At 38.3% G+C, this 23,633-nt stretch overlaps 3 protein-coding genes across 7 annotated transcripts in view; 2 read left to right on the forward strand and 1 right to left on the reverse strand.

The window, feature by feature from the left end:
- The first annotated feature begins 163 nt into the window (after positions 1 to 163).
- Positions 164 to 5,473, forward strand: LOC108143033 (phosphotriesterase-related protein). The gene is made up of 5 exons (XM_017267231.2): positions 164 to 3,350; positions 3,724 to 4,236; positions 4,594 to 4,758; positions 4,809 to 5,026; positions 5,087 to 5,473. The coding sequence occupies exons 1-5, from the start codon at positions 3,332 to 3,334 to the stop codon at positions 5,222 to 5,224; spliced, it is 1,053 nt and encodes a 350-aa protein (XP_017122720.1). The 5' UTR covers positions 164 to 3,331; the 3' UTR covers positions 5,225 to 5,473.
- A 651-nt stretch (positions 5,474 to 6,124) lies between these two features.
- Positions 6,125 to 9,949, forward strand: LOC108142989 (L-threonine ammonia-lyase). The gene is made up of 5 exons (XM_017267160.2): positions 6,125 to 6,429; positions 6,488 to 6,558; positions 8,427 to 8,877; positions 9,130 to 9,422; positions 9,598 to 9,949. The coding sequence occupies exons 1-5, from the start codon at positions 6,202 to 6,204 to the stop codon at positions 9,947 to 9,949; spliced, it is 1,395 nt and encodes a 464-aa protein (XP_017122649.1). The 5' UTR covers positions 6,125 to 6,201.
- Positions 9,950 to 9,961: 12 nt separating this feature from the next.
- LOC108142987 (tyrosine-protein kinase Fer) overlaps positions 9,962 to 23,633 on the reverse strand; it is a 30,656-nt gene continuing 16,984 nt past the window's right edge. The window contains exons 4-14 of one of the 5 annotated variants that reach the window (XM_017267156.2): positions 17,562 to 17,658; positions 16,745 to 17,081; positions 16,406 to 16,684; positions 15,579 to 15,756; positions 13,852 to 15,399; positions 12,106 to 12,480; positions 11,587 to 11,800; positions 11,442 to 11,528; positions 11,251 to 11,379; positions 11,000 to 11,182; positions 9,962 to 10,691 (exon numbers count right to left, since the gene is read on the reverse strand). In XM_017267156.2, the coding sequence (XP_017122645.1) occupies positions 10,540 to 10,691; positions 11,000 to 11,182; positions 11,251 to 11,379; positions 11,442 to 11,528; positions 11,587 to 11,800; positions 12,106 to 12,480; positions 13,852 to 15,399; positions 15,579 to 15,756; positions 16,406 to 16,684; positions 16,745 to 17,081; positions 17,562 to 17,658 (3,579 nt within the window). In that variant the 3' untranslated portion in view covers positions 9,962 to 10,539. Of the gene's footprint in view, positions 10,692 to 10,999; positions 11,183 to 11,250; positions 11,380 to 11,441; positions 11,529 to 11,586; positions 11,801 to 12,105; positions 12,481 to 12,806; positions 13,214 to 13,851; positions 15,403 to 15,578; positions 15,757 to 16,405; positions 16,685 to 16,744; positions 17,082 to 17,561; positions 17,659 to 23,633 lie in introns of those variants that run through there. The other 4 variants (XM_017267158.2, XM_017267157.2, XM_017267159.2 and 1 more) reach the window with 4 other exon arrangements.

Raw genomic sequence — 23,633 nt, forward strand, 5'->3', positions numbered from 1 at the left:
ATATATATATATAGTGGTTACAAAGAAAATTCAGCAAAAATGGTAAACAAAAAATGCAAAAAACACAATAAATATATATGGTTCGTCTTTAGATTTTTATTGCTTTAAGCGTTATTTAGTTTTTCTTTGTTTATATTAAAACACACACATGCGTACACAACAAAACAAAAACCCCTTTTTAATTTTTGCTTTCTTCATTCTATAGTACATAATTTAAAGTTTTATTCAAATCAATTACATCTATGCAAATAAATTTAAATCTAGAAATAAATTGTGTTGTTAACCCCTACGAAAAAAAATACAAAAATGAAAAAAAATCAAAACGAAAATTTTAAGTAAAACTAAACATAATATAAATAACAAAGAGGAAATACTGCAATAAATTTTGATTCTACAATTAAAATTCCCACACGACGACCAAAACAAAAATAATAAGCACATTTGGCATACAGAACTGAAAGAAATCGTTTTCGCAGCAGGAGCAAAATAAAAGCAGACGCCAAACTCGCCTTTAACCAACCGCCCTTCCAAATTTTTAAAAGAGTGATTGCAGTGGGTGTACTTTCTCCGATCACTTTCTCTAGATCGATTCTACCTAGAGGTGCCCCCTGATCAAAAATGGCACTTCTAGTTAAATGTTGATCGGTGGTTCAATGCGGGAGATTCTGGACAGGTTTAGATCAATCCAACGCAGCAATAGTCAAGTCCAATCCCATTAGGAGTGTTTAGTCAGAACTACACTTGAACTGTACAAAATCAGAGATGGAAAATGCAAAACTAGTAACAAACTTCAATATAATTTTAAATGAAAGGCAAGATAAACCCATTGTACAGGCCAGAAATATTAGGAGAAATTAGGGATGTGAAAACAATACTGCAATTATACACAACAAGAACAGCAAATTGTCATTTTAATTTTAATTTCCCCCACAATAATAAAGGCAACACTTTACATATACGTATATCATAATTTAATTCATTAAAAACTTTAAAATTAATTAGTAAAATTGTATGCATACACAAACACACAAAAAGAAGAATTTTAAGATATGACGAACAAGTTTACCACAGTTTAAAAACGTTTTAGAGCTGTTTTCCTAACTTTAAACGAAAAGAAGTTAAAAATCAAAAAAAAAAAAATACAGTTTGAATTGATATAAATAAAACCCATTTCTATATTTTTTGCATAGTTGTAGTTTTCGTTTACAATAATTTACAATGCTTTAGTGTGCTTTTAGTTGCAATTGTGTTTATATGTTTAACGAAAGAGCGAAAGAGTAAAGTGAAAAGGCAAATAATAATTATATCTAAGCGTAATAAACTTTTATTATTATTAACCAACGTTTATTCTAGTAGTTCTTTATTATATTACCATAATAATTATTATTTTGTTGTGTGCACCTCTTAGTCACTTTTGCGCTTATAAGCTAATCAAACAACACACAATCACTTCAATACCAATAACGATCCCCGAAATTCCTCTATCCGCCAAACTCTATATTTGTGTTGAATCTTTTTGCAATTGCTAGCCGAATTTGATGATTGTTTGACTCTTACTTTGGATATGTGAAGTGTTTTGTTAACGACAGGAGCAGAGACGGAACGAAATTAGTTGACTTAAGCGTGTATGAATGGGATTTAATGAACTTGAATATATGAATGCAACCAAATCCAATATCTAAAACTTAATGCGTATATAAATATTGTACTAATGTGTAATTGTAATTAAAAGCGTCGGATGAAGAATATCTGCAGCCAGATCAGATGGGTCGAGAAACAGTGAACATATAAGTAACACAGAAACGGTAAAGCTAGAAAATCTAAATAGAAATAGATATATACATATACCTATACATGAGCCTCAGATCCGGGCGTATATAAGAGCAACAACTATTTTAATTAACCTTAAACAAATGCATAAACAAATACAATAAAATAGAAGATACAGCAACAAGAGCAACCACAACAAATTTGAGATGAGATAATCCAAAAAAAAAACAATATAACTTCAAAATTTATATAGCTAACTGGATAATGTTCAATAAAAGGCGATTATATAATTTTTAAAAAACAATTGCATGTTTTATTTTTTGAAATTTGTTTGGATATATATTTCGAGAGATATTCTTTTCAACTTTTCGAAATCCATTGGGGAACCCAAGCCAAGCCAAGGTGCTAAGTAGTTTAGAAACGATGAAGAGGGAAAAACAACGCATAAATAAAATATTTGAATATTTATTTATAATGGCCAATTGAGAATGATCGTGTGGCTCTGGGACTTGTTTCAAAATGGTTCGTTCGCTCTTCATGCAATAGATATTAACCTAACTAAAGTCACAGCAAGTGTTCAAAAGTAAAACTCAGTAACTACCTAAACTCAGCAAATAAATAATATAATACATTTTTGTGTGCTTATTTCGTTATAATAATTTTTAAACAAAAAATAACACCGTTAATCAATTCATATAAAAAACAAGAAAAAGGTTTTGATCAGTCGATATATAAAGCTGCTAAAGTCTCAAACAAAAAATACATAGGAAACCCAAACAGACAAAGAGATGAAAAGCAACAAACATTTACAATATTTAAAAGATTCTTCGCGAATGGTATAATAATGAATGCTTAGATCTAAGGCAAATCGAAAGGAAAAAATATATATATATACGAGATATAACAGTTAAATGAATGATGCAGCAATGTCGTATAAATAACAGAAACATATATCTTAAGTATGATGAGTATATATATAGACTATATGTACACAAACATATGTATATCTGATAAATGAGAAATCGCTAAAACTGATAAAATTAAACCTAAGTAAAATTAAAAAGAGAAATACAAAACACGGAAAGAAATGGAACTAATAAAGAGAATTATTCTGAGAAATATATAGAAACATTTTTTATTATTATACAAGGGGTTAGATAGGGATAGATACAACTGTCTAAAATCACTTAAAATATCCGTTTAGTGACTATGGTGTTGTTATTACTTAGTATTTCTTGCACTGATCACCTGCTTTTATTTAGCATTAACAAATGTACTTTAATTCTTTGTCATGGGAGCTAATGAAAGTGGTCAACAAAATCTTCTTAGTGCAATCTCTGATTGTGCGCAATAAAAAAATATATTTTCTTGATAAGACTGGGTTGTGGCGATAAAGCAAAGCAACTGTAAACGAATATCTGTGCTTGGGGAACTTCAGCTCCACAAGATCAGTTCTCCACTGGCATTCACAGCGTTCGGTCGTCACCAAGTCTAAAAATACCCACAAAAAAAAGAAACAAAAAATTAACTCAAAGTGTGACCTACATTGTAAGCTGTGAATATGTCAACCGTACAAACTGGTAATTTGCCTAAGAAATCAGTGTGAGATAAGAACTATTCTTGGGCTTATCTCAACCCATCAAGCAATGAAATTTTCCACGCACATAGAAGAAAAAAATTAGCATGATATATTTATATTAAAAGTATTTGAATTTTATTATTTTTATTAGTTTTAAAATGGGTCTTATTGGTTTTATGTGCATTCTGTTTTTGGTTTTCGTTTTTTTAGATCTTTTGTTATTTAAAATATAGAATAAAAGAAATTCGAAGACATTAAAATTATTTAGAATTTTACATTACATTTTCTAAAATTTCGAGAAAAAGACCGCAATGGATATAATAAGAAATGATATAGAATTTCATCAATTCTCATACATTTTTTTTGCTGTACAGTTCTGGGCACCATCACACCCAACCTGTTGGGGCGAACTTTGACCCACGAGCATGTGGCTCTCGATTTCGAGCATTTTTACCGACCACCGCCGCCGGATTTCGAGAGTGAGCTGAAGGCCAAGATCAGCATGTCCACCCTGGGATATGTCCGCCTGTATCCGTATTCCAGCAAGGAGAATGTCCGCTTCTACGATGGAGAAGCTCTGGAGGCGGCCAAAAAGGATGTACTCCTCTACAAAAAACACGGCGGTGGCAGTATTGTCGAAAACAGTAGCTATGGCCTGAAGCGCAACTTGGAGTTTATTGTGGAGCTGGCCAAGAGCACCGGTGTTCACTTCATTGCCGGCACAGGCCACTACATCCATGCCATGCAGGATGCCAGTCATGCCAGCTTAACCGTGGAGCAGATGAGTGATCTCTACTCCAAGGACATCATCACTGGTCTACAGGTCAATGGACAGGCGGTCAAGTGCGGATTCATAGGCGAGGTGGCCAGTGTCTATCCCATTCATGGTAAGTCAGTAAATAATCTTAGCATTGAGAGGGAGAAAATATGGGAAAACTTAATTTATACATTTACTTTATTATTCGTCAATTTAATTATAGATATATTTTGGATACATTGTATTAAATATGCATTTTACATAGGTAACCTTTGTAAATCAATGCTCTAATACTTGTCCTATTTTTATTAATTGAAAAATCTGTTTTCTTTTTGGTAATTTTTTTATTTGTTTATGAGTTTACTATCCTAGTGCGACAAAGTTGAGCTTATTGCACTATAAATTGTTCTAAGATTTTTATTTTTATTTTGTGGCTTGTTACTAGAACTTTCCTGTTTACTTTTTAAAATGTTTTGTTTTATTACAGATTTTGAGAAAAAATCAATTAAGGCAGCAGGTGAGATCCAGGAAGTCCTGGGCTGTGGTGTTTCCATGCATCCGCATCGTGTGACCAAAGCTCCGTTTGAGATAATGCGCCTTTATTTGGAGGCGGGTGGGCGTGCCGACAAGTGCGTGATGTCCCATTTGGATCGTGAGTAATATAGTTTTTTTTGGATATCTAATTTATATATAATATATTAGGCACTATTTTCGACATTGATGAGCTGCTGGAGTTCGCCAAACTAGGCTGCTATATACAATACGATCTCTTTGGAACCGAGTGCTCCTTCTATCAGCTAAACACCAGTGTGGACATGATCTCCGATGGCCAACGTATCGACAACTTGATAAAGCTCATTAAAGAGGGTTTGGTGGACAAGCTGCTCATGTCCCACGACATCCATACAAAACATCGATTGGTGGGCTTAAATAACCAATATTTTTATATATATTTTATACCCAAAAGTACCTATTTTTAGACTTCCTATGGCGGTCATGGCTATCACCACATCCACACCAACATCCTGCCGCGAATGTTCGATCGCGGAGTTACTTTGGAGCAAGTGGAGCAAATGACGGTCACCAATCCGGCCAACTGGTTGGCCTTTGACCCCTAGAGGCGTGTTGTTGTTTTGCCTAGCATCATCTTATTCCCCTGCTGATAAGATTAAGTTTGTTATTTTGGCAGTAATAAATGGGCGTGTCTTCGAATTGAAGCTTATCAATTTGAGATTATTACTAAAAACAAGAAAGGAGGGGCTCGTGCGAGATGCAATTAGAAAGTAATCACACAAATATTAGGCCAGCATGAAAGTTGACCATACATGTATGTTTCAAAATAAATTTTATAAAGAATTGTTAAGGAATTGATCTACATTTATGTTTTACTGGTATTGGCTTTTGTTACCAAATTTCAAAACTATATAAAACAGAAATAAAAATTTCAAACACCGATTATTAGAGATTTAAAACAAAATCTCAAATACCGATTATTTCATATTCTATTAAATAAACATCTCAAATATCACTTAGTTTACTTTTTTTTAAATACAAATTTAAAATAAAACAATTTTTTGAAAGATGTAATCGTTGGGTTCCCTTGTTTTTTCTTTTGTTATAATTTCGTTATATATGTACAGGTATTTAATTCTTTAATATTGCCAAGTTTTCAAAAATTTCAGCTGTGGATTTTAGATAATGCCTTATCGTTTTTGACCCGCAACCGATTTGCAAACCCTTCTTCTTATGGCATGTTTTCCCATCCAGGAGTTCAAATGAACATTTCCAATGATGTTGCCAAAAAATAAAGGGAAAAACAAGTACAAACGTAGGGTCTTATCGTTGTTATTATGTCGTTTCCAGAGCAGTTCTTATCAGTTCGTCGTCAGGCCAGGCCAGGCCCCATAAAGTGACCAGCCGGCAATTGAAACGTATTGCAAAGGTGCCGTATTTACGACCCAATATACAGAGTCTCCTCATCCATTCGCATTCGCCTATATATACCAGTTCCGATCGTTCGAGCATTCAGCAGTATTCAGCGAGTAGTTATCGAAGGCGGTCGTAGTCCTAGAGGGATTTTTGAGCTATTTTTGCAATGTCGCAGGCAGTAAAGACGGAAACGCCCAAGGAAGCAAATGGTGTGGCTACAAAAGCCACAAATGGAAAGTTGGAGGTGCCAATGAGACCCAGGCATGTCTCGGGAGGAGTTGAGGAGATCATCGACCCCTTCTGCAATCCTGAGCAACCGCAACGCATTTCCTTCCACGATGTCACATCGGCTGCTTTTCTCATCCGTGGCGGAGTCGAACGCACTCCCTGTCCGGTAGATATTTCTATATTTCCCGTTTCCCTTTTGTGTTCTCATGGAAAGTGTACCACAGAAAGCCACATCATCCGATCTATATGGCATGGAGCTGTATCTGAAAAAGGATTTTCTGCAGTACACAGGCAGGTGAGTTGAAAAAGTCAAACAGAGCCAAGACCATGTCTTAAGAATAACAAGAAAGAAAGCAAACTTCGGCAAGCCGAAGTTCATATACCCTTGCAGCTATTGCATGAATTAAATACTTTTGAAAACATTTAAATTATGATTTACTTCAGTATATACTGAAAAACAGTGAAGCTATGATGATTTGCAGCTCAATTATTAGATAGTTATTTTATATATTTTTATTAGTTCTATGGGAGCTATATGATATAGACGTCCGATTTTGATAAAATTTAAACCATAATTCTGAAATAATTAAACATTGCCATATGTCGAAGAACTAAACAAAAAATTAAAAAACAGAAAAGTTATAATTTTTTTTCATTTATTTCTCCGATTGTTCCTATGGGAGCTATATGATATAGTCGTCCGACTTTGATGAAATTTAAACCGTAAATCGAAAATATTTAACCATTACTAAATGTCGAAGAACTAAACAAAACATTAAAAAACAGAAAAGTTATAATTTTTTTTCATTTATTTTTCCGATTGTTCCTATGGGAGCTATATGCTATAGTCGTCCGATTTTGATGAAATTTAAACCGTAAATCGGAAATATTTAACCATTACTAAATGTCGAAGAACTAAACAAAAAATTAAAAAACAGCAAAGTTATAATTTTTTTTCCTTTATTTTTCCGATTGTTCCTATGGGAGCTATATGCTATAGTCGTCCGATCCGGCTCGTTCCGACTTATATACTACCTGCAATAGAAAGACAACTTTTGGGAAAGTTTCATGCAGATAGCTTTAAAACTGAGAGACTAGTTTGCATATAAACGGACGGACAGACGGACAGACGGACAGACGGACAGACGGACAGACGGACAGACGGACAGACGGACATGGCTAGATCGACTCGCCTAGTGATGCTGATCAAGAATATATATACTTTATAGGGTCGGAGATGTCTCCTTCAATGCGTTGCAAACTTCTGACTGAAATTATAATACCCTCTGCAAGGGTATAAAAATCATATAAAGATAGTGAAGAATAGAACACCTTCTTCTTCAATTTATTTAAACTTTTAGTACTAGTGAAAAGTTATTTGCCAATTAAGAGATTGCAATTGCGTTCTAATTTTAGTTTTCTTAATTGGTTAAGTTTGATGTTCATAAAATGTTTAATAGCATCCGCTATAGTAAAGATACGTATTTTATTTTTAGATCAGTTTCTTTGTAGTATTCAATTTGTGGCCCTATAAAACAGAAATATATTTCCGTTTAATGCTTTGAGTAATAAGCTACTCTAATAAATTTTTAAGATGTTTTTTTAATCAATATTTTTTAATAATAATAAGTAATACTTCTCCTTCCCTTGCCTACTCCTTAGAAAGCGAATATAGGTCCAAGGTTCATTATCACTTTGGCATTATTGTTTATAATAATCTGTTTTTTTTAGCATTTAGTAATCATTACGTATACTATGAATATTGTCTGGGAGTGCAATTTTCCGTCTTATGATAAGAATCTGTCTATACTCATGTTATACAGTCAATCTTTGTTAAACCAAAAAGTCGTTTCTGAATAAGTAATAATTAACATGATTAGTTTTACATGAATTTCTATTACATTGAACTATAAATATAAATCTAGTTAGGGAAGTTCACCTGTAACTGTTTTTGATTGTTGACACTTAAACCGCTGATAGTCATCTAATATTGCGAACGAATTTCGGTTATTTGGCTACACATAAACGGCAAAGATCCGATAAGATAGCGATAAGTGGTAGTTGATAAGCTTCGATTGGGTTAAATTAATAGCTGTTGCTAATTGATTTTTGATTTCGTCGTGATCAACATGTGACTGATATACGCAATTGAAATTTTGACAGCTTCAAGGAGCGTGGCGCACGCTATGCGTTGTTATCATTAACTGAGGAGCAAAAGCGAACGGGAGTGATCAGTGCCTCCTTGGGCAATCATGCCCAGGCATTGTGCTATCATGGCTGGAAACTAGGCATTCCAGTCACCGTGGTGATGCCCAAGGCGGCGCCCATCATGAAGATCCAGAAGTGCCGCAACTACAAGGCCCGCGTCATCGTGGATGGCAACGACATGGGCGAGGCCAAGTCCCTGGCCATGCGGATGTCCCGCGAAGAGGGACTACTGTACGTAAATGGCTACGATCATCCGCACATCATGGCCGGCCAGGGAACCATTGGCCTGGAGATACTCGAGCAGGTGTCAGAACCGGATGCAGTGGTGGTTCCGGTGGGCGGAGGTGGATTGATTGCGGGAATTGCCACGGCTGTGAAGGCACTTTCCTCCAAAACTAAGATTATTGTGAGTATACCTTTAAAAATATTGTTCAAAAGGAAATACAAGTACTTAAAAATTGATTATAATTAATAGAAATAAATTTTGTTTTGATTTTTATCCACACTTGTGAGAAAAAGTAGTAAACTCAAATATTTTGTTCTCAAGTTTTTGTTTTGATTTTCATCCAATGCGTTTTTTAGTTATTTATTCAATTCAATTATAAAACACACTTTTCCATTTTACTTTTACTAACTTTTTGGAATAATTTTCCAACAGGGTGTGGAATCGGAGAAATGCGCCAGCTTCACCCGGGCCATGGAAAACAACGGACCCATTCACACGCCCATCAAGAACACACTGGCCGATGGTCTGGCAGTGCCCAAAGTTGGCTATAATGCCTACGCCACGGCCATGCCCCTGATCGATCGCATGGTGGTGGTCAAGGAGGAGTGGATCGCAGTGGCCATCCTCCGGCTGGTGGAGGAGGAGAAGTGCGTCGTCGAGGGAGCGGGTGGAGCAGGCTTAGCGGCCATTTTGGCCGGCCATCTCGATGAGCTCAAGGGAAAGAAGTGAGTACTTTGTTTCAGACCCACAAAGGTGTTATTGCAGGATAATTCATTAATACAGTTGAAATATGGGAAATTAAATTTGGAATTCAACAGGCAGATATTTATTTTACTATTTTTTTTTTATCAGATTAGCTGACTTCTTGATATAGTAATACAATTTCTTATTCTTTTAAAGGGTTGTGGTTCTTCTCTGTGGAGGCAATATAGACACCACCGTTTTTGGACGTTGCCTGGAACGAGGTTTGGCCGCCGTGGGTCGTCTGGTCAAGTTTAATGTGGAGGTCAGCGATCGTCCCGGTGGAATCAACGATCTGTGCGCCCTGCTAGTTCGCGTGGGAGTCTCGATCAAGGATATTATGCACGAGAGGGCCTGGCTGAGGGATATCTATACCGTCGAAGTCAAGGTCGTTTGCGAAACAGTGGACTGGAGCCACAGTCTGGAGCTGAAGAACGAGCTCAAGAAGTTCTATTCCAAAGTTCAGTTCTCCGATGTCCCTCTAGCCCTCACAAATGATTCCGATTCGTAGAGCCAGCTTGTATATAGTACACATATGATTTATTCACTTCAGCAGCGCAGCAAAACTTAAAGCTTTAACTTAGAGCTTATTTGTATATAAGTGTAAACATAATCGTAGTCGAAGTAGAAATGTAAACTAGGTGTAAATAAATATACATAAAATACAAAGTCTAGAAACAAATTGACCAACGTAGGGTTTGCATAATTTACTAATTATGATTTTCTGTAGAGAACTAAGGACTAAAACACAAACAACTAAGAATATAAATTCATGAGCTTAGGCTACGAAGCAGACACACAGTATCAATTTCTTTTTGTATTTCTTTAATTCTTTAATTGTTTTAAGATCTTCTTGCGGTTTTTGGCACATTAAGGATTCATTACACACGCTCAGTCGAACAAACACACAGTACAGTATATATCGAAATTTACATTTACACGGCTAGAAAATATATATGTCTCTATATAAATATCGCTTATGTGCTAGAACGTATAGTATTTGCTATCTCATAAATACAGGCATTTCGTTGTTAAGACTTTAAAAGCGCTGACTAAATCTACGTTGAGTATGCTAAGTGTTCCAAGCGGACGGAGCCGCTTTCAGTGGCTGTTGTCCAGGCGCAGGATGAGGGCGTCAACCACATTGTAGATCTCATCGAAATGCGGCCGGGACTCGGCATCGGCGGCCCAGCACTTGAGCATCAGTCGATACATTTCGGCAGGCGTGTTCTCTGGCGTTGGCATGCGATATCCTGGAAATATATCATCATAAATTAATGTCCTTATCAGAATAAGTTGTGTTAAGGTGTTCCTCCAGTTGCAGAGCACAAATATGGTCTATAACCTATTGTCCAATTTATGTTAAATATTTATTATTATATATTATATGCATATCTCTGATTTTTTTTCGGCAACCAAATTTCTAGTGATTTGTTTCATACAATATACGCTTTAAACTAGTAATTCATCAAACATTTAGAAAATATTTCAATTTTTGACAAAATGTTAAAGTTATGAGCGGGGATAGTAAACTCATAACTTATTAAATAACAATATTTACCTGTATCGATCCGCTCTCTGGCCCTTGAATTGCTCATGCCCGAGTAGGGTGTGTCGCCCTTGGAGAAGATCTCCCACATCAGAATGCCATAGGACCACACATCGCACAGTGAGGTATACTTTCCGAAATTGAGGGCCTCGGGAGCTGTCCACTTCACAGGTATTTGCTTCATGCCATCGGAAACTATTATAAAAAAATGTAAGTTCAATTTAAATATAATTTTATTTTTCTTGGGACTAAATGGGATTTACCTATATACTCTTCTTCCTCGCGTGACATTCCAAAATCGGAAATCTTTACACTGTGCTCCAGGTCAACGAGACAATTACGAGCCGCCAGATCGCGATGAATGCAGTTCTTCGATTCCAGATATCGCATACCTAAGTAAAATAAGTATTCTTTAATATGTAAATATGGTTTCGATGGTTTTAAGACCACCTACCTGCCGCCGCATCCCGGCACATTCCCATTTGTTGTCGATTGGAAAGACCATTAGAGTTCTTTCGCAAATACGTGAGCAGGGAGCCACCTACAAATGTAATAAAACATATAATTATATATTACAAACACCTATTTCCGGAACTTACCCAGCACCAATTCCATGACAATCATTATGGGCTGCTTCTGCACACAAATGCCAATTAGTTTGACGATATTGGGATGATCGTATTGCTTAAGGATGCGACCTTCCTGCAGGAATTTACGCTTCTGTTCGTCGGGCAGGGTCATGCGGCAGGTCTTCACGGCCACATCCAGTTTGGTGGACTTCAGTTTGGCCTTGTAAACGTCTCCAAAGTTGCCCTAAACATTGAGGTATTATTTTTACTATTTATAAGAATCGCACAACGATAACATATAGCAACCATAGGAACATCGAAAAGTCCACTATCTTCTGTGTTTTTAAACATATGCGCGTAAAAATTTAACTATAGTCTCGTATCAGTATATATGAGATAGAAATTAAGTTGAATGGGCCTATTGTTTTAGGCTGATTACTGATTATTGGCTTTAAGTGGAAAGTTGTTTATATAGAGATTTTATTTCAGTAATAGCTGCAACGGCATATAAACTTCGGCTTGCCAAAGTTAGCTTTTGTTGTTAATTACCCTGCCAATCCGCTCCAGGAGCACCACATCGTCGTTGCTCAGCTCCCAGCGTTCGCGGCAAACGGGTCGCCGGAGTATGGCTCCGGATTTGACGGTCACCGGCAGCTCGGAGTGATACTGGTGCATTATCAGTTCCTGGATGCTGGCAAACGGAGGTCCCTCGAACCGGAAGTTACCCTCGCCGGTGGTCTGGACAATGAAGTGCTTGTGGCCATTCCAGCATACACTCAGCACAATCTGGCTCTCCTCGTTTCGAATCGTTTCGCGGACCAGGAAGTCACCGTCGTTGTTCAGCAGTCGCACCACCTCTTCCCGCGGCAAGACGCCATGGAACCATTCCTCCTCGTAAAGCGGACGATTCGTGGAGAGCGATATCTGCAAGATCCAGATAATTAGCCAAATCCATCTACCCATTTCTCAGCCAGAAGATTAGTGAAAGCATGCAGAATACAAGTAAACAAGGAAAAACAATTCTAGTGGTTAACACGCCATTTCCACATATTTCCAAATGGCCAGCGGAAATGCGTGGGTGCAATTGGCTCTGACGAAATTGCAGTAGCTCCAAGATATACAAGCAAATTAAAATTATAATTAAATACGGTAAGCACAAAAAAGGCGTATTAAGTCAAGAGAAATACATATATTTTGTTACTAGAGGCAAATGTGGATCTACATTCAAGGTTATCCCTCCGGTGACTCACAAACACTTTGGATTTGGGCCGCTTTTTTCGGGCCGGCGGTATGGGGCGACCGCTAAAAACAATTGCCTCGAAAATTCCCCCACTCTCAGCTCCGGCGTAGTTGCTGCTCTGTCCGGAAGCAGTGCTGCTCATGATGGAAAACTCCGGGCACCAGATGCCCCAAACAAAGGCACTTGAACTTGCGCAATTGTCTCACAGAAACCGAAATAGTCACGCGTTCTGTCCGGCTATGTCCACAAATGTAAATTTGGATGGATCTCCAACTATTCACTGGCCAAACAGACGCCAAACATCTCAATGGACTAGATTAATGGCGACTGCTGCTGTTCGGTATCCAAACAGCTCGCCAGATCGGTGAGAACTAAAAGATATATGGTGGTAGAGGCTTATGCTCTCATCCACTTTCGCTCTTTCTCATTGGCACGCACAAGTAATTTTAGCAATTGGAAGGGTTAAACACTTTCTGAATCAGACGAGATTTTTATACACTTTTGTGTTTTAGAACTAGAGAAGATCATTTAATTTTCTCTAATATTTGTCAAAATAAAAATTAAAAAAAATATTTGTTCAGCTCTAGTAACTAAGTTTTGAAGAGTTTCAGATTTGTAAATTAAAATTAATTTAAGATAGAACATTAAACTAATTGTAATAATTTAATACTAATAATACTACGTCCTATCTGGAAACAAATTCTAAATAAAAACTAAAAAAAAAATAAAAAAAAAATATTGAAACAGACCGACTGTTGTTATATACCCCACCTTTGAGTCTTGCCTAAGGTCACCCTGTGTTTTATTTTTGGCCCGCTCTCTATAAAAAGCTCATTTTTCCCCCCAAAATGTTTTCAATATTGAGACATGCACAATCAATCAAACAAACATGCAAACTGAGGAGGCAAGCAAATGCGATGCGATGCGATGCAATTCAGTTCGACTCAATGGTGAGTTGGTGGCGTCGTGTGGCGCCCAGTTGGCTTAGATACGCTCGATACGGTGGGTGCGATTCTTGCTCAGATACGATACGGATGCGGATACGGGTAACTCACACTGGCCGCCAGGCTGGGCACACAGTAGCAGTGATCCTTCATGCTGAGCACATCGTCACTGTCCTCGTCGTCATCGTCATCGTCGTGGTCCTGGTGCTCCTCCAGCTCCCCGGAACTGGACTCAAAGGCCAGATCCTTGTGGCCGGCTATTTGGACGGATGGTTTTACGGTTTTCGGGACCACCGGAGGGCAATTGCAGAACTGCTCATCTGATCCAGCTGGTTGTGATTGATCCACCTCGAATTCGCGGGCAAAATCAAAGACACTCTTGCTGGGATGGATGCGCCTCCTCTTGGTGCACTGTTTGCAGGGCTTGGACGAACGTTTCAGCTGGAAATTGAGCAGCTTGGAGCGGAATGTATTTCGTATGGCCTTCGACTTCTTCTGGATCTTGGGCACCTTGAATTTCAGTCTTGAGGTTTCCTTGGACGGCGTCGTCGTACTCGTTGTGGTCGTTATGGTCGTGGTGATCGTGCTCGTTATAATCGTCGACTGCGAGGAGGCACTGCGATTGCTATTGCTATTGCTATTACTATTACTATTATTATTGTTATTGTTATTGTTGTTACTGCTGGAACTGCTACTGTTTGTGGGGCAATCACTGTTCGTTTGGGTCTCCTCGTTGAGCGATTGATTCTTGGCCATTCGCACGAGCGGACTTTTGGAGAACTCCTTGAGGTTGCTAAAGATGCTGCTTATGGATTTCTGGGTAAACGAAAGCGATCTCTTCTTGGAACGATGATCCTTGGTGGATCGACACTCCGAACTGGAGCTGGAACTGCGCTTGGTTTGGCTGTCCGCATCTTGTGTCAGCTTTCTGGTTTGTATCTGCACCTCCTCTTCGGCACTTTCGATGGCATTCAGATCATCGCTGGGCTGCAGACTGCGCTTCAGGCGATCATCTAGCACTCGATTCAGTTCATCAATCCTGTCCAGATGAGCATCTATGGAGTTTTGCGCTCCGGCCTGGTTTATTTCAATTTGTATGTGTTCCTCCTTCTCCTTCTCGTTCTCCTTCGCTTCATGGCCCTCTGGACTTGGTGAGGCTTCTGTTTTCCTGTCCAGTTCCAAGTCCGCATAGATATGATTGTTATTGGTGTTAGTAAGGACAGCAGCGGTTAGCTGGGTAAGAGGAGCGGGCGAGGCAAGCACAGGTAGGGCCAAGTCCTCACCCAAACACAACATGGAACACTGGGTGCGTCGCAAACGTGGCAATGCAGGCGGGCTAACAGAACTCAGCGGGATCTGCTCGCCCAAATAATGGACACTGGCCGAACGATGGTTAGTAGTAATGGGCTCATAACGTGCAGCAGGACTTTGCCCATTCCCCAGCCCGTTCCCAATTACCGACAAGGATCCCAGGCTTTGGGATCGTGGCTGCAGCTTGTTGAAGCGTCCTTGACGTGACCTTGTCATAGGTGTCGCCGGCTGTGGGGTACTCTTTCGCTTGAAATGGCGTCCCCTGCCACGCAGAAGGGTCAAAACCCCGCCGCGTCGCATCAGCTCGTTCATAATGCCCAGACCTGGTGAACTCGTGGAGTTGGACCTCTGCTAATGGGTTAGGTTTCGCATGTGTTCATGGGTATGTTGTGATTAGACAGTATATAGAGGGCAGCATCCAGAGAAAAAGTTAGATTAGAGTTTAGTTAGACCATATCCACCACTACCACTTAGGACTAATCTAAACCTATTTAGACTAAGGGCTACTATATATAGAAACCACCCACCTGCTGCTCATTGTTGTAGCCATTCTCAATGAAGTTCTGTTCGAGGGCCAAGTGGTCGTCGCATCCGGAGGGCAGCTCCTCGCATCCCACCTCGTTCAGAGCGCATTTGATCATGTCGACCAGCTTCTGCTTTTGCTTCTCCTGGCAACGCAATGCGTTCAGGTCCTTCGACTGGCGGCTAATAAATGAAAATTTCTTGAATAACTTGGCAGTTTAATTAAGTGTAAAGGGGTATTTATCTAAAATCACTATTAAAGATGCTTAAATGCTTGGAAATTAATTTTTTCTTGAGCTAGTAACCTAAAAATAGCACAAACAACCCCATATGTCCTTGCAGAAAAGTGACCTCAAACCATCACCATTAATTTCTTACAGATTTCAGATTTTTAAGAGGCATTCCTCCAAAATCCATTACTTCTAAGTCCACAACTTTTCTTATTAATATCTGATTTTTAAAAAGCATAGCTCTATAAGTTTGTGTTTTCAAGATCTGAAAATCTGCATTTAAATGTTGGTTTGTAATTTTGGGTCGATTTGATTTGATATTTTAATGATGGTACCCCTTTCCTTTTTTTCCAAAAATTGCTTGCAGTAAAGTGACCTAAAACCAGCACTTCCAAGGCCATAACTTTTCTTACAGATATCCGATTTTGAAAAGGGATTTTCTACAGCTAACAGCTTTTTAAAAGGCATACCTTTAAAAGTTTGTGGTTTCAATTTGTAAGACTCTGTTGGTTTGTAATTTTGGTTTGATTTTCTTTGAGTTTTTGGTAAGTTTTCATCTAAATCACAATCAACGTTTATGTTTAGACCCAGAAGCCACTCACCATAGGCTATCCTTGTTGGACTGAATGCCGTTGGAGGTGTTGCTGCCGTTGGATATGATGCTGCCATTGGCCACCGGGGAGCCACCATTCACGTGCTCGATCATCTTCAGCTGCTTCTCCTGGCACTCCTTGACCGCGCCCTCCAGTTCCTGGAGGCGATTTCTCAGCCAGTCCACCGTGAGGTTGTCCACCGTCAGTGTGCTTGACTGTAGTTTGCCGGGTATGTCCTCGATGAGCGTCTCATCAAATTGAAAAATGTGCGGGGTTGTGGGGGATGTTCTGGCAATATAATTTTATTATTAATTTCAATAAATTCTTATTAAACAGGAAAGAACTCACTTGTATTTCTCGGTGAATTCGCCATACTCCTCGGCCGGATTGATGCCGCCTATCACAGTGTCGATGCGTTTCTGTATCTCCCTGTACTTGTCGGCCGTGAGATCGCCATACTGGGCCGCCTCCTGCAGGATGTTGCGCCACAGCAGGATGAAGCTCTCCTGGACGGACTGCTGGTGCTCCAGCAATCCAGGGAGCAGCACCGTGCGAAAGTCCTTCTCCACCTCGATGGCCTCCGTGATGGACAGCACGTACTCGTTGTGTGTGAGATGCAGCTTGCGGCATGCCTTCTGGTACTTGTCGCGCACGTCGTCCAGCTTGCGGCCACTGCGACTGGGGGCTGAAATCGGAGAAATATATCACAGTAGCTATTAGAAAACCATTTTAAGCAGTTAACATTTTAAGAAGTATGATATCCTTGAGACAGTTATATAAGCCTATTTCATTAATATAAAACGTTAGATTGTCTGTTGTATATTTAGATATTGGCTTTGTTCCAATAGATTTAAAAAAAAAGTAAAAGCTTTTTAGCAAAGTATAAAAACTTACTTAATGCTAATAGTTGAGAAAGTTATTGCTTGAACATATTGAGTAAGTCATTCCCAAATATATTAATATATCATATATTTTAAAAATGATTGTAATTAATAATTTATAATTAAATAATAAATATATGGTTGCTTTATTATTACAATTAAGAAGGAAGCCTTTAAAAAACCTCCGTTAACGCAGTGTATAAATTAAACCATGACTTTATATGTATTGAAAGCTTTGTAATTGTAAACAATCTGTAAATTGATACCCAGGTTTTCAAACTCACCTTTAATGTAATGCTCTTCGAAGCGCGTGCGCAGCGCTTTGTAGCCCTCCAAATGTTTTTGGTATTCGGTTTTCTTGCGCACCACCTCGTCGGTAAGCTGAAATGAGAAGAGGAAGCGGGTTGAGGATGAGGTTTAGTTTGGTTTTGGTTTTGTTTTTTGGTTTGCTTCCAATGTGGTCAGCACACGTGTGCGTCAGCCAATGGAGCAGGCACTTTCCCAAATAAAATGGGACCAATTACATCATGATTATTGCCGGCGTCACTACGTGTTCGTCTTTTTTGTCGCGCACTGTATGCTCCACATGCGAGTAATCGCACAATGAAACCTTCTCCGGTACCCACTCAACACTCAACATCGTCGACACCTATCTGCTCCATTGAGTATCTCTCACACTTTCTTTGCAAAACATTTTCTCACGTTTGTCCATTATGCAAGGTACACGTCCCATGTCCCAAGTCCCAAGTCCAACCGCAAAGCCAACAAAAACTAAAAAACTAAAAACCTGCGACTCCACTCCACAAATGACTGATAAGTGACTGGGCAAAAGGATTGCATTATGCAGCTGAGCCAACAGTATCCCAGCCTCCGTTAGCATGTGTCAACAAAATCAGCAGCGACTTTGTTGCCGAGGATTAGTAGTGCAGCTCAAGTCGGGCCTGAAGCTGAATCTATAGCCAAAAGCCACAAACTAATGGCTGCAAAGTGCAGTTAGTCAAGCAGCTGCAAAGTTGCTGAGTTAAGGTTGCATAGACATAATGCAGCTGATGCAGGGCACAGTGGGTGTGGCAGATAAATAATAAACTTCCTTGGGAAAGGTACTAGTATCTTTGGCCCTCGAAAAAGGTAAAAGGTACTTGCGAGAATAAATAATTAGCTAAGGTTAAAGACATACAATATATGCATTTATTTTCTGCATATAAACGAAAGTAAAAAAAAAAAAACTTAGGTGCGTATCTAGATAATAAAAATAATAAATGTTATAAAGTTCAACTTCTCATTCGTTGAATTTTAAGCATGTTTATACAAATCGTTAATACCAACAATATAACCACCACACAAAATATCGTTTGCTCATCATAAATTTACTAATATTTTTGAAGAGACAATAAAAATGTAGATTAAAAGTCATGAATAATTTCCATTATTTCCCCATGGTTACCAACTAAGCCAGCAACTTGAGTCGCGTTTTTGTTGATGTTGCTATTGTGCAGAGTTGAATGTGCATATTAATTGCAGACAGTTTTGCACTTTTGCACTAAACGCGGAAGACAGCAGAAAAGATGAATTAACTAATTGAATGATCATGGGCATGGCTTCAGAATTTGCCAATGAAAATCGCCAGCGAAAAAGAGAAAAACAATTCGATAGAACGCATACACAAAATTGCTGACCCAGTTAAGCCGATTTGGCATTGAAAGTAGTGTTTGTTGTCGAGAGTGTTTCGAGAGTTATCTTGAAATGGGCTGCAATCTATTGACAACTTGTAGCTATTGTTGGGCTACGTAATAACCAATACTGTAAGGTTCTGGTTATGTGTTTTTTTTGTGTTTTGTTTTTTTCGGCAAGTGGTTAAGCAACTTTCAATGGCTTTGCAGCTGCTAATTTGCCTAAAAAGTTGTTTAGAAAGAGAGAGCGACAGAGGTATACTATAGAGCAGCAGCAGCCACAAGTAAAAGAAATAAACATGGCTCGAAAGTGGGTCATGCGCGCCGTATTTCTTACCGCTCAGCGGCTAAACAGTCAATAGCATTTCGGTAAACCCCTTCGGAACTCAAACCCCCCTCACATTGTTTACAAATGATTGCCAATTTTTATTTATTTTTTTTTGCGTTTCGGCCGCCAGAACAGCGAATCCAACGAAACCAAACGAATCCGAGGAAAGTTGCTAATCTGCCACCTGCATTGCGGGCCAGCGAAACTTTCTCGCTTTTCTCACGCAATTTCCCCCAATGAATTTAATGAGTATTATTTTTCTAAGAGGGGACATCGTCAACGACAACGCACAGTTTAAATATTCCGAATCTATATGTAAATGCGGCGATGACCTAATGGAATCTGTGTGACAAGTTGTGCCAGCTGCCACGTTTTGCATTAATCAGCTTGATTCTTACTGCTTGCCTGCCTTTCGATTCGATTTTCTGCTTCTGTTTCTGATTTCTCTGTATACTTTGGCAAACTTTTATTTCGGACATTAAATTAAGCGGAAAATTCTCAGGTGATATTTGCTTAATTGTGATAAATTTAGCTGCAAGCTGTCTATGAGTCAAAGCTGAAATTAATGCCTTCATCTAAATGAGCTTTTGGTTTTTACGACATTGCAAGAGATTAATTTATGTTTTTATTATTAACACGTATTTGTTTTTCTTTAAGAACTTAACACATTTATCTAACAACTAAGGTTATTTATCTATAAAAATATTCTTTTGTTAAGATATTATACAGAATAGATATTAAATAAAAGATTTAAAATCAATAGTCATGTTTTTATTATTTACACTTCATTGTTCGCCTTTTGTTTTCTAAGAATTATCACATTTTAGTGTCAGTAAAATGTTTATCTAACAGTTTAGATTAGATTTCACTAAAAATATATTCTTTTGTTGAGATATTGTGTAAAATAGATATTAAGGTGTACAATATTACTTCATATTATGCATCTATTTTATTAATGTTTTTACTATCGCCTTTTGTTATTTAAAGCAATTAGCAAATTTTAGTGTGAGAAAAAATGTATCTGTTTAATATGGCTTAAATGAAGGGTATGTTAGTGATATAAACACGTCATAGTTTATTATTATAAAGGCTTAAAAACTTAGCAACGTTTTTTTATTATTAAAGAACACAAATAATATTTTGTTGAGTAATGCATAAAATAGATAATAATGTTTACCATATTATGTCATATTGTACAATACCTTATAAATCGCCCAAAGTTCTAGCTTTTCTTAAGGAAACCAAATATTTTCACAGTGAATGTCAGCATAATAACAATAAAAAAGCACAACTCAATCAAGCGAAATTCAATTCATGTCTACACTTCCAAAGAAATTGCCTCTAATCAAAATAAATTTGTCAAATGTATTGCGGAATCGTGATGCAATAAAAAGAAACCGAGTCGAGTTGAGTTGAGTTGAGTTGAGAAAACCGAGACAGCAAAACAAGTCAAAAGCTAAACCCTAGACGGAGTTGCATTTATATTTTCTTTTTTCTTTTTATCCGATTTTTGTCAGCGCGTGAGAGTTTTTCTTGGCTGTTAGCTGGCAAATTTGAATATGAAACGGCGTGGCGGCAGCTGTGAAAACAGTTGGGGGAAATACTACAAAATAAAACGATAGGAAATGCCGCACACACGCTTGGGGTTTTCCATTGTTGGAAATCAATGCGGCCGATTGTCATGGGGGTTTTTCAATAACTTTAAAAACAGGCGGCAGTGCGCCGCAAGATGTTGCATAAGTGCTGACAGCGTTGACAATAATAATCATGTTTTATGAAACATTCAAAGAGATCGTTTAAAGTATAAACACACTGGCGCTTTTAGCCGGCAATTGCGAATTATGCAAATTTATGACCGTTGGTCAAGCCACGAGTTTCCTCCTCGGACCAGGCAGGGATTTTGAGTGGTTTCCCAGTACCGCCCAGACTTCGTGCTTTTGCTTTTGCCTTTTTCCCTGGTCAATGAACCTTCAACAATGGACACGACACGCTAATATTAACGACCAACCCGTTTTGATGGCTTTTAACTGTAATTGCTCTTGTTGAATCGACTGTTTAAGCCCGAAATCCCGAAATTCAGTCGCATAATTGCCACGCAATAACTTCACTTTCGTTGGCCGATTCGTGAATAATATTTGCCAAGTTTTTATTGCTGTCTGCCTGTGTGCTGTGCTCTTCATGTTTTCTGCACAAATTTGCATGCGTGCCAAGTGAAAGAAGCATGACGAAAAGGTCCGCCGAATTTAAATTGTATCTGTCGGACGATTTTGCCGTTGCCAGCACTTTCTATTTCAGTCGAGTCGAGTGTCGTCGACAGCAACAAACGAGCGGACAAAAGAATAGAATGGCAAAGCGGCGATCGCAGTGAAAGTGTCTTCGAATTGGCCAATTGCCGCGAGCAACGCGAACGCGTTCGTCGCTTCAGTCTTTCGTTTTTGGGGGCATCCAATCCAAGTGCCACCGCCACCGCCATTGGCGAATTGGGAGGTCTCAATCGCCGCAGGAGAGGCTGCAGAACGACTTTTCAATACGCAAAGCCACCTACGTGTCGGTTGCAACTTGTTTACAAGCAGATACACACACACTGGCTTCCATGCGAAATCCTGCGGCTGCGATCGTTCCACGGAACAAGCATAAATTTAAAGGGCCTAGCAGATCACTTAAAAAGTTGTAATAACTCCGGGTATACCCTAGTTATGAAGGAAATTATTAAAATTCAATAATATTAAAACTGTTTTGTAAAACTTTATAATACTAAGTTATAAAAGCGAAGTAATGCTATTTGAGGAAAGACTTTATGACAAATATAAATAAAACTAAACTTTTTCAGTTTAAGAACTAAGAATAATTATATTTTTTTAGATAAGAGTTTTTTTATATAAGAAAATAGTATTTTATCCCTTGACAAGTTTTAAACTTTTATTGAAATGGGCATCTATAAAATGAATATGTTAAATATAGAACAAAATACTTTTATTCCACTTATTTCTGTTTGAAGTAAGAGGAGTTAAGTTATTAAACTAAGTTACTAAGAATAATTATAATTTTGCAGATCTCATTATTTTGTACATTATAGACGAAAAATGTTTATTAGTTTATTCTTATTCTGAACTTTAAATAAAAACAGTTGTTCTCCTTTAAAAAAGGGTATAACATGAGTAAAAAATACATTTTAAATTATAATGATATATTTTTTAACTTACTTATTGTTTGTTTGCGAGTAATCAAATTGTTTTCCTTAATTTTCTAAGAAAACTCCTAGAGTAATTGCGCGATTCTCACAGAACAAAACCTTCTTATTCGAATTCTTTAGCTTTAAAGTTATTAAATTTAAATAAATTTGTATGTTAAACTAATGGCTTGCTAGAGAATCAAGTGGTTTTTCTTAATTTTCAAATAGAGTTTATGGAGTATTCCGCATGTAGGAACATAGCATAAAACCCTCCCAGCTTGCCTGCCAATTTACGAGCTTTTCTGCAGTTGGCCGAATTGAAACCAAAGCCTGAACTTGTGGATCAAGCAGGCCCAGCTGCGCTTTTGATGTCAAGGGAGTCCAACACTCAGACGCAGTTCGCACGGTTATCCCTCTTCCTACGGCCAAGTTATTATGTATTATACGTTTTATAGTATATTGGGCCAGCTAGGATAGAGCGGTCGGCTAGGAAAGTGGTGAATGGCCGACTAGCTTTTGTTAATTTATTTTTACTGCTCCCCCAAACATGACGAAGTACTGGCAACGCCAACAGACCAAGAGGCCAAGAAATTAAGTTGCAGTTGCAGCGCTGCCCAGAGCCAAGTGGCAGGTACAAAAGCCCCGACGACGCTGTCTTCGATCCATAAAGTAAAGTAGTTTCTTCGGCCATTGCGCAGGCGCAGCTAACGAGACGAAGAAGTTGGCTCCCCATTCCCGTTCCCGTTCCCATCTCCATCTCCATTCCCCTTAACTGAAATCCCAACTAAAGTCCAGATTCGGGCCCAATACGTTTTTAGCCCTCGGGTTGGGTTCTTTATTGTTTTCTCTGCTCACTGCCTGAAAACACTCTTTTCTTTACTTGCCCCTCTGTTTGTGTGTGCATGTTGCAGACTTGTTTCATAACTGGTCCACGATTCTCGGAATTAAAGGAACAAAGGCTGGGGCTGATTTTGATTTTGACCGACAAACGTTGTCTGCGCCTGTTTGCCGTTGACTCTTCCCCCTTTACCGTCCCCTGTTTCTTAAACTGCACTCGAAAAAATACCTTTTTATACTTTGAAAAAATTAAATCAAACAGGGCAGAAGCCAAAAACAACTTATTTGAAGAGTTTTATTGGGTGTATTGATTTTTTTTTTAAAACTCTTATTACAGAAGATATTTAAA

The sequence above is a fragment of the Drosophila elegans genome, unplaced genomic scaffold (genome assembly GCF_018152505.1).
Source record: "Drosophila elegans isolate 14027-0461.03 unplaced genomic scaffold, ASM1815250v1 contig_468, whole genome shotgun sequence".
Classification (NCBI taxonomy): domain Eukaryota; kingdom Metazoa; phylum Arthropoda; class Insecta; order Diptera; family Drosophilidae; genus Drosophila; species Drosophila elegans.

Bases quoted from the DNA above. Each gene is read 5' to 3' on its own strand.
- LOC108143033 (XM_017267231.2), top strand. The intron at 4,237-4,593 runs GTAAGTCAGTAA...GTTTTATTACAG, and splicing joins CAGTGTCTATCCCATTCATG to ATTTTGAGAAAAAATCAATT. The intron at 5,027-5,086 runs GTGGGCTTAAAT...ACCTATTTTTAG, and splicing joins TCCATACAAAACATCGATTG to ACTTCCTATGGCGGTCATGG.
- LOC108142989 (XM_017267160.2), top strand. From the start codon at position 6,202: ATGTCGCAGGCAGTAAAGACGGAAACGCCCAAGGAAGCAAATGGTGTG. The intron at 6,559-8,426 runs GTGAGTTGAAAA...AAATTTTGACAG, and splicing joins TTTCTGCAGTACACAGGCAG to CTTCAAGGAGCGTGGCGCAC. The intron at 9,423-9,597 runs GTGAGTACTTTG...ATTCTTTTAAAG, and splicing joins GATGAGCTCAAGGGAAAGAA to GGTTGTGGTTCTTCTCTGTG.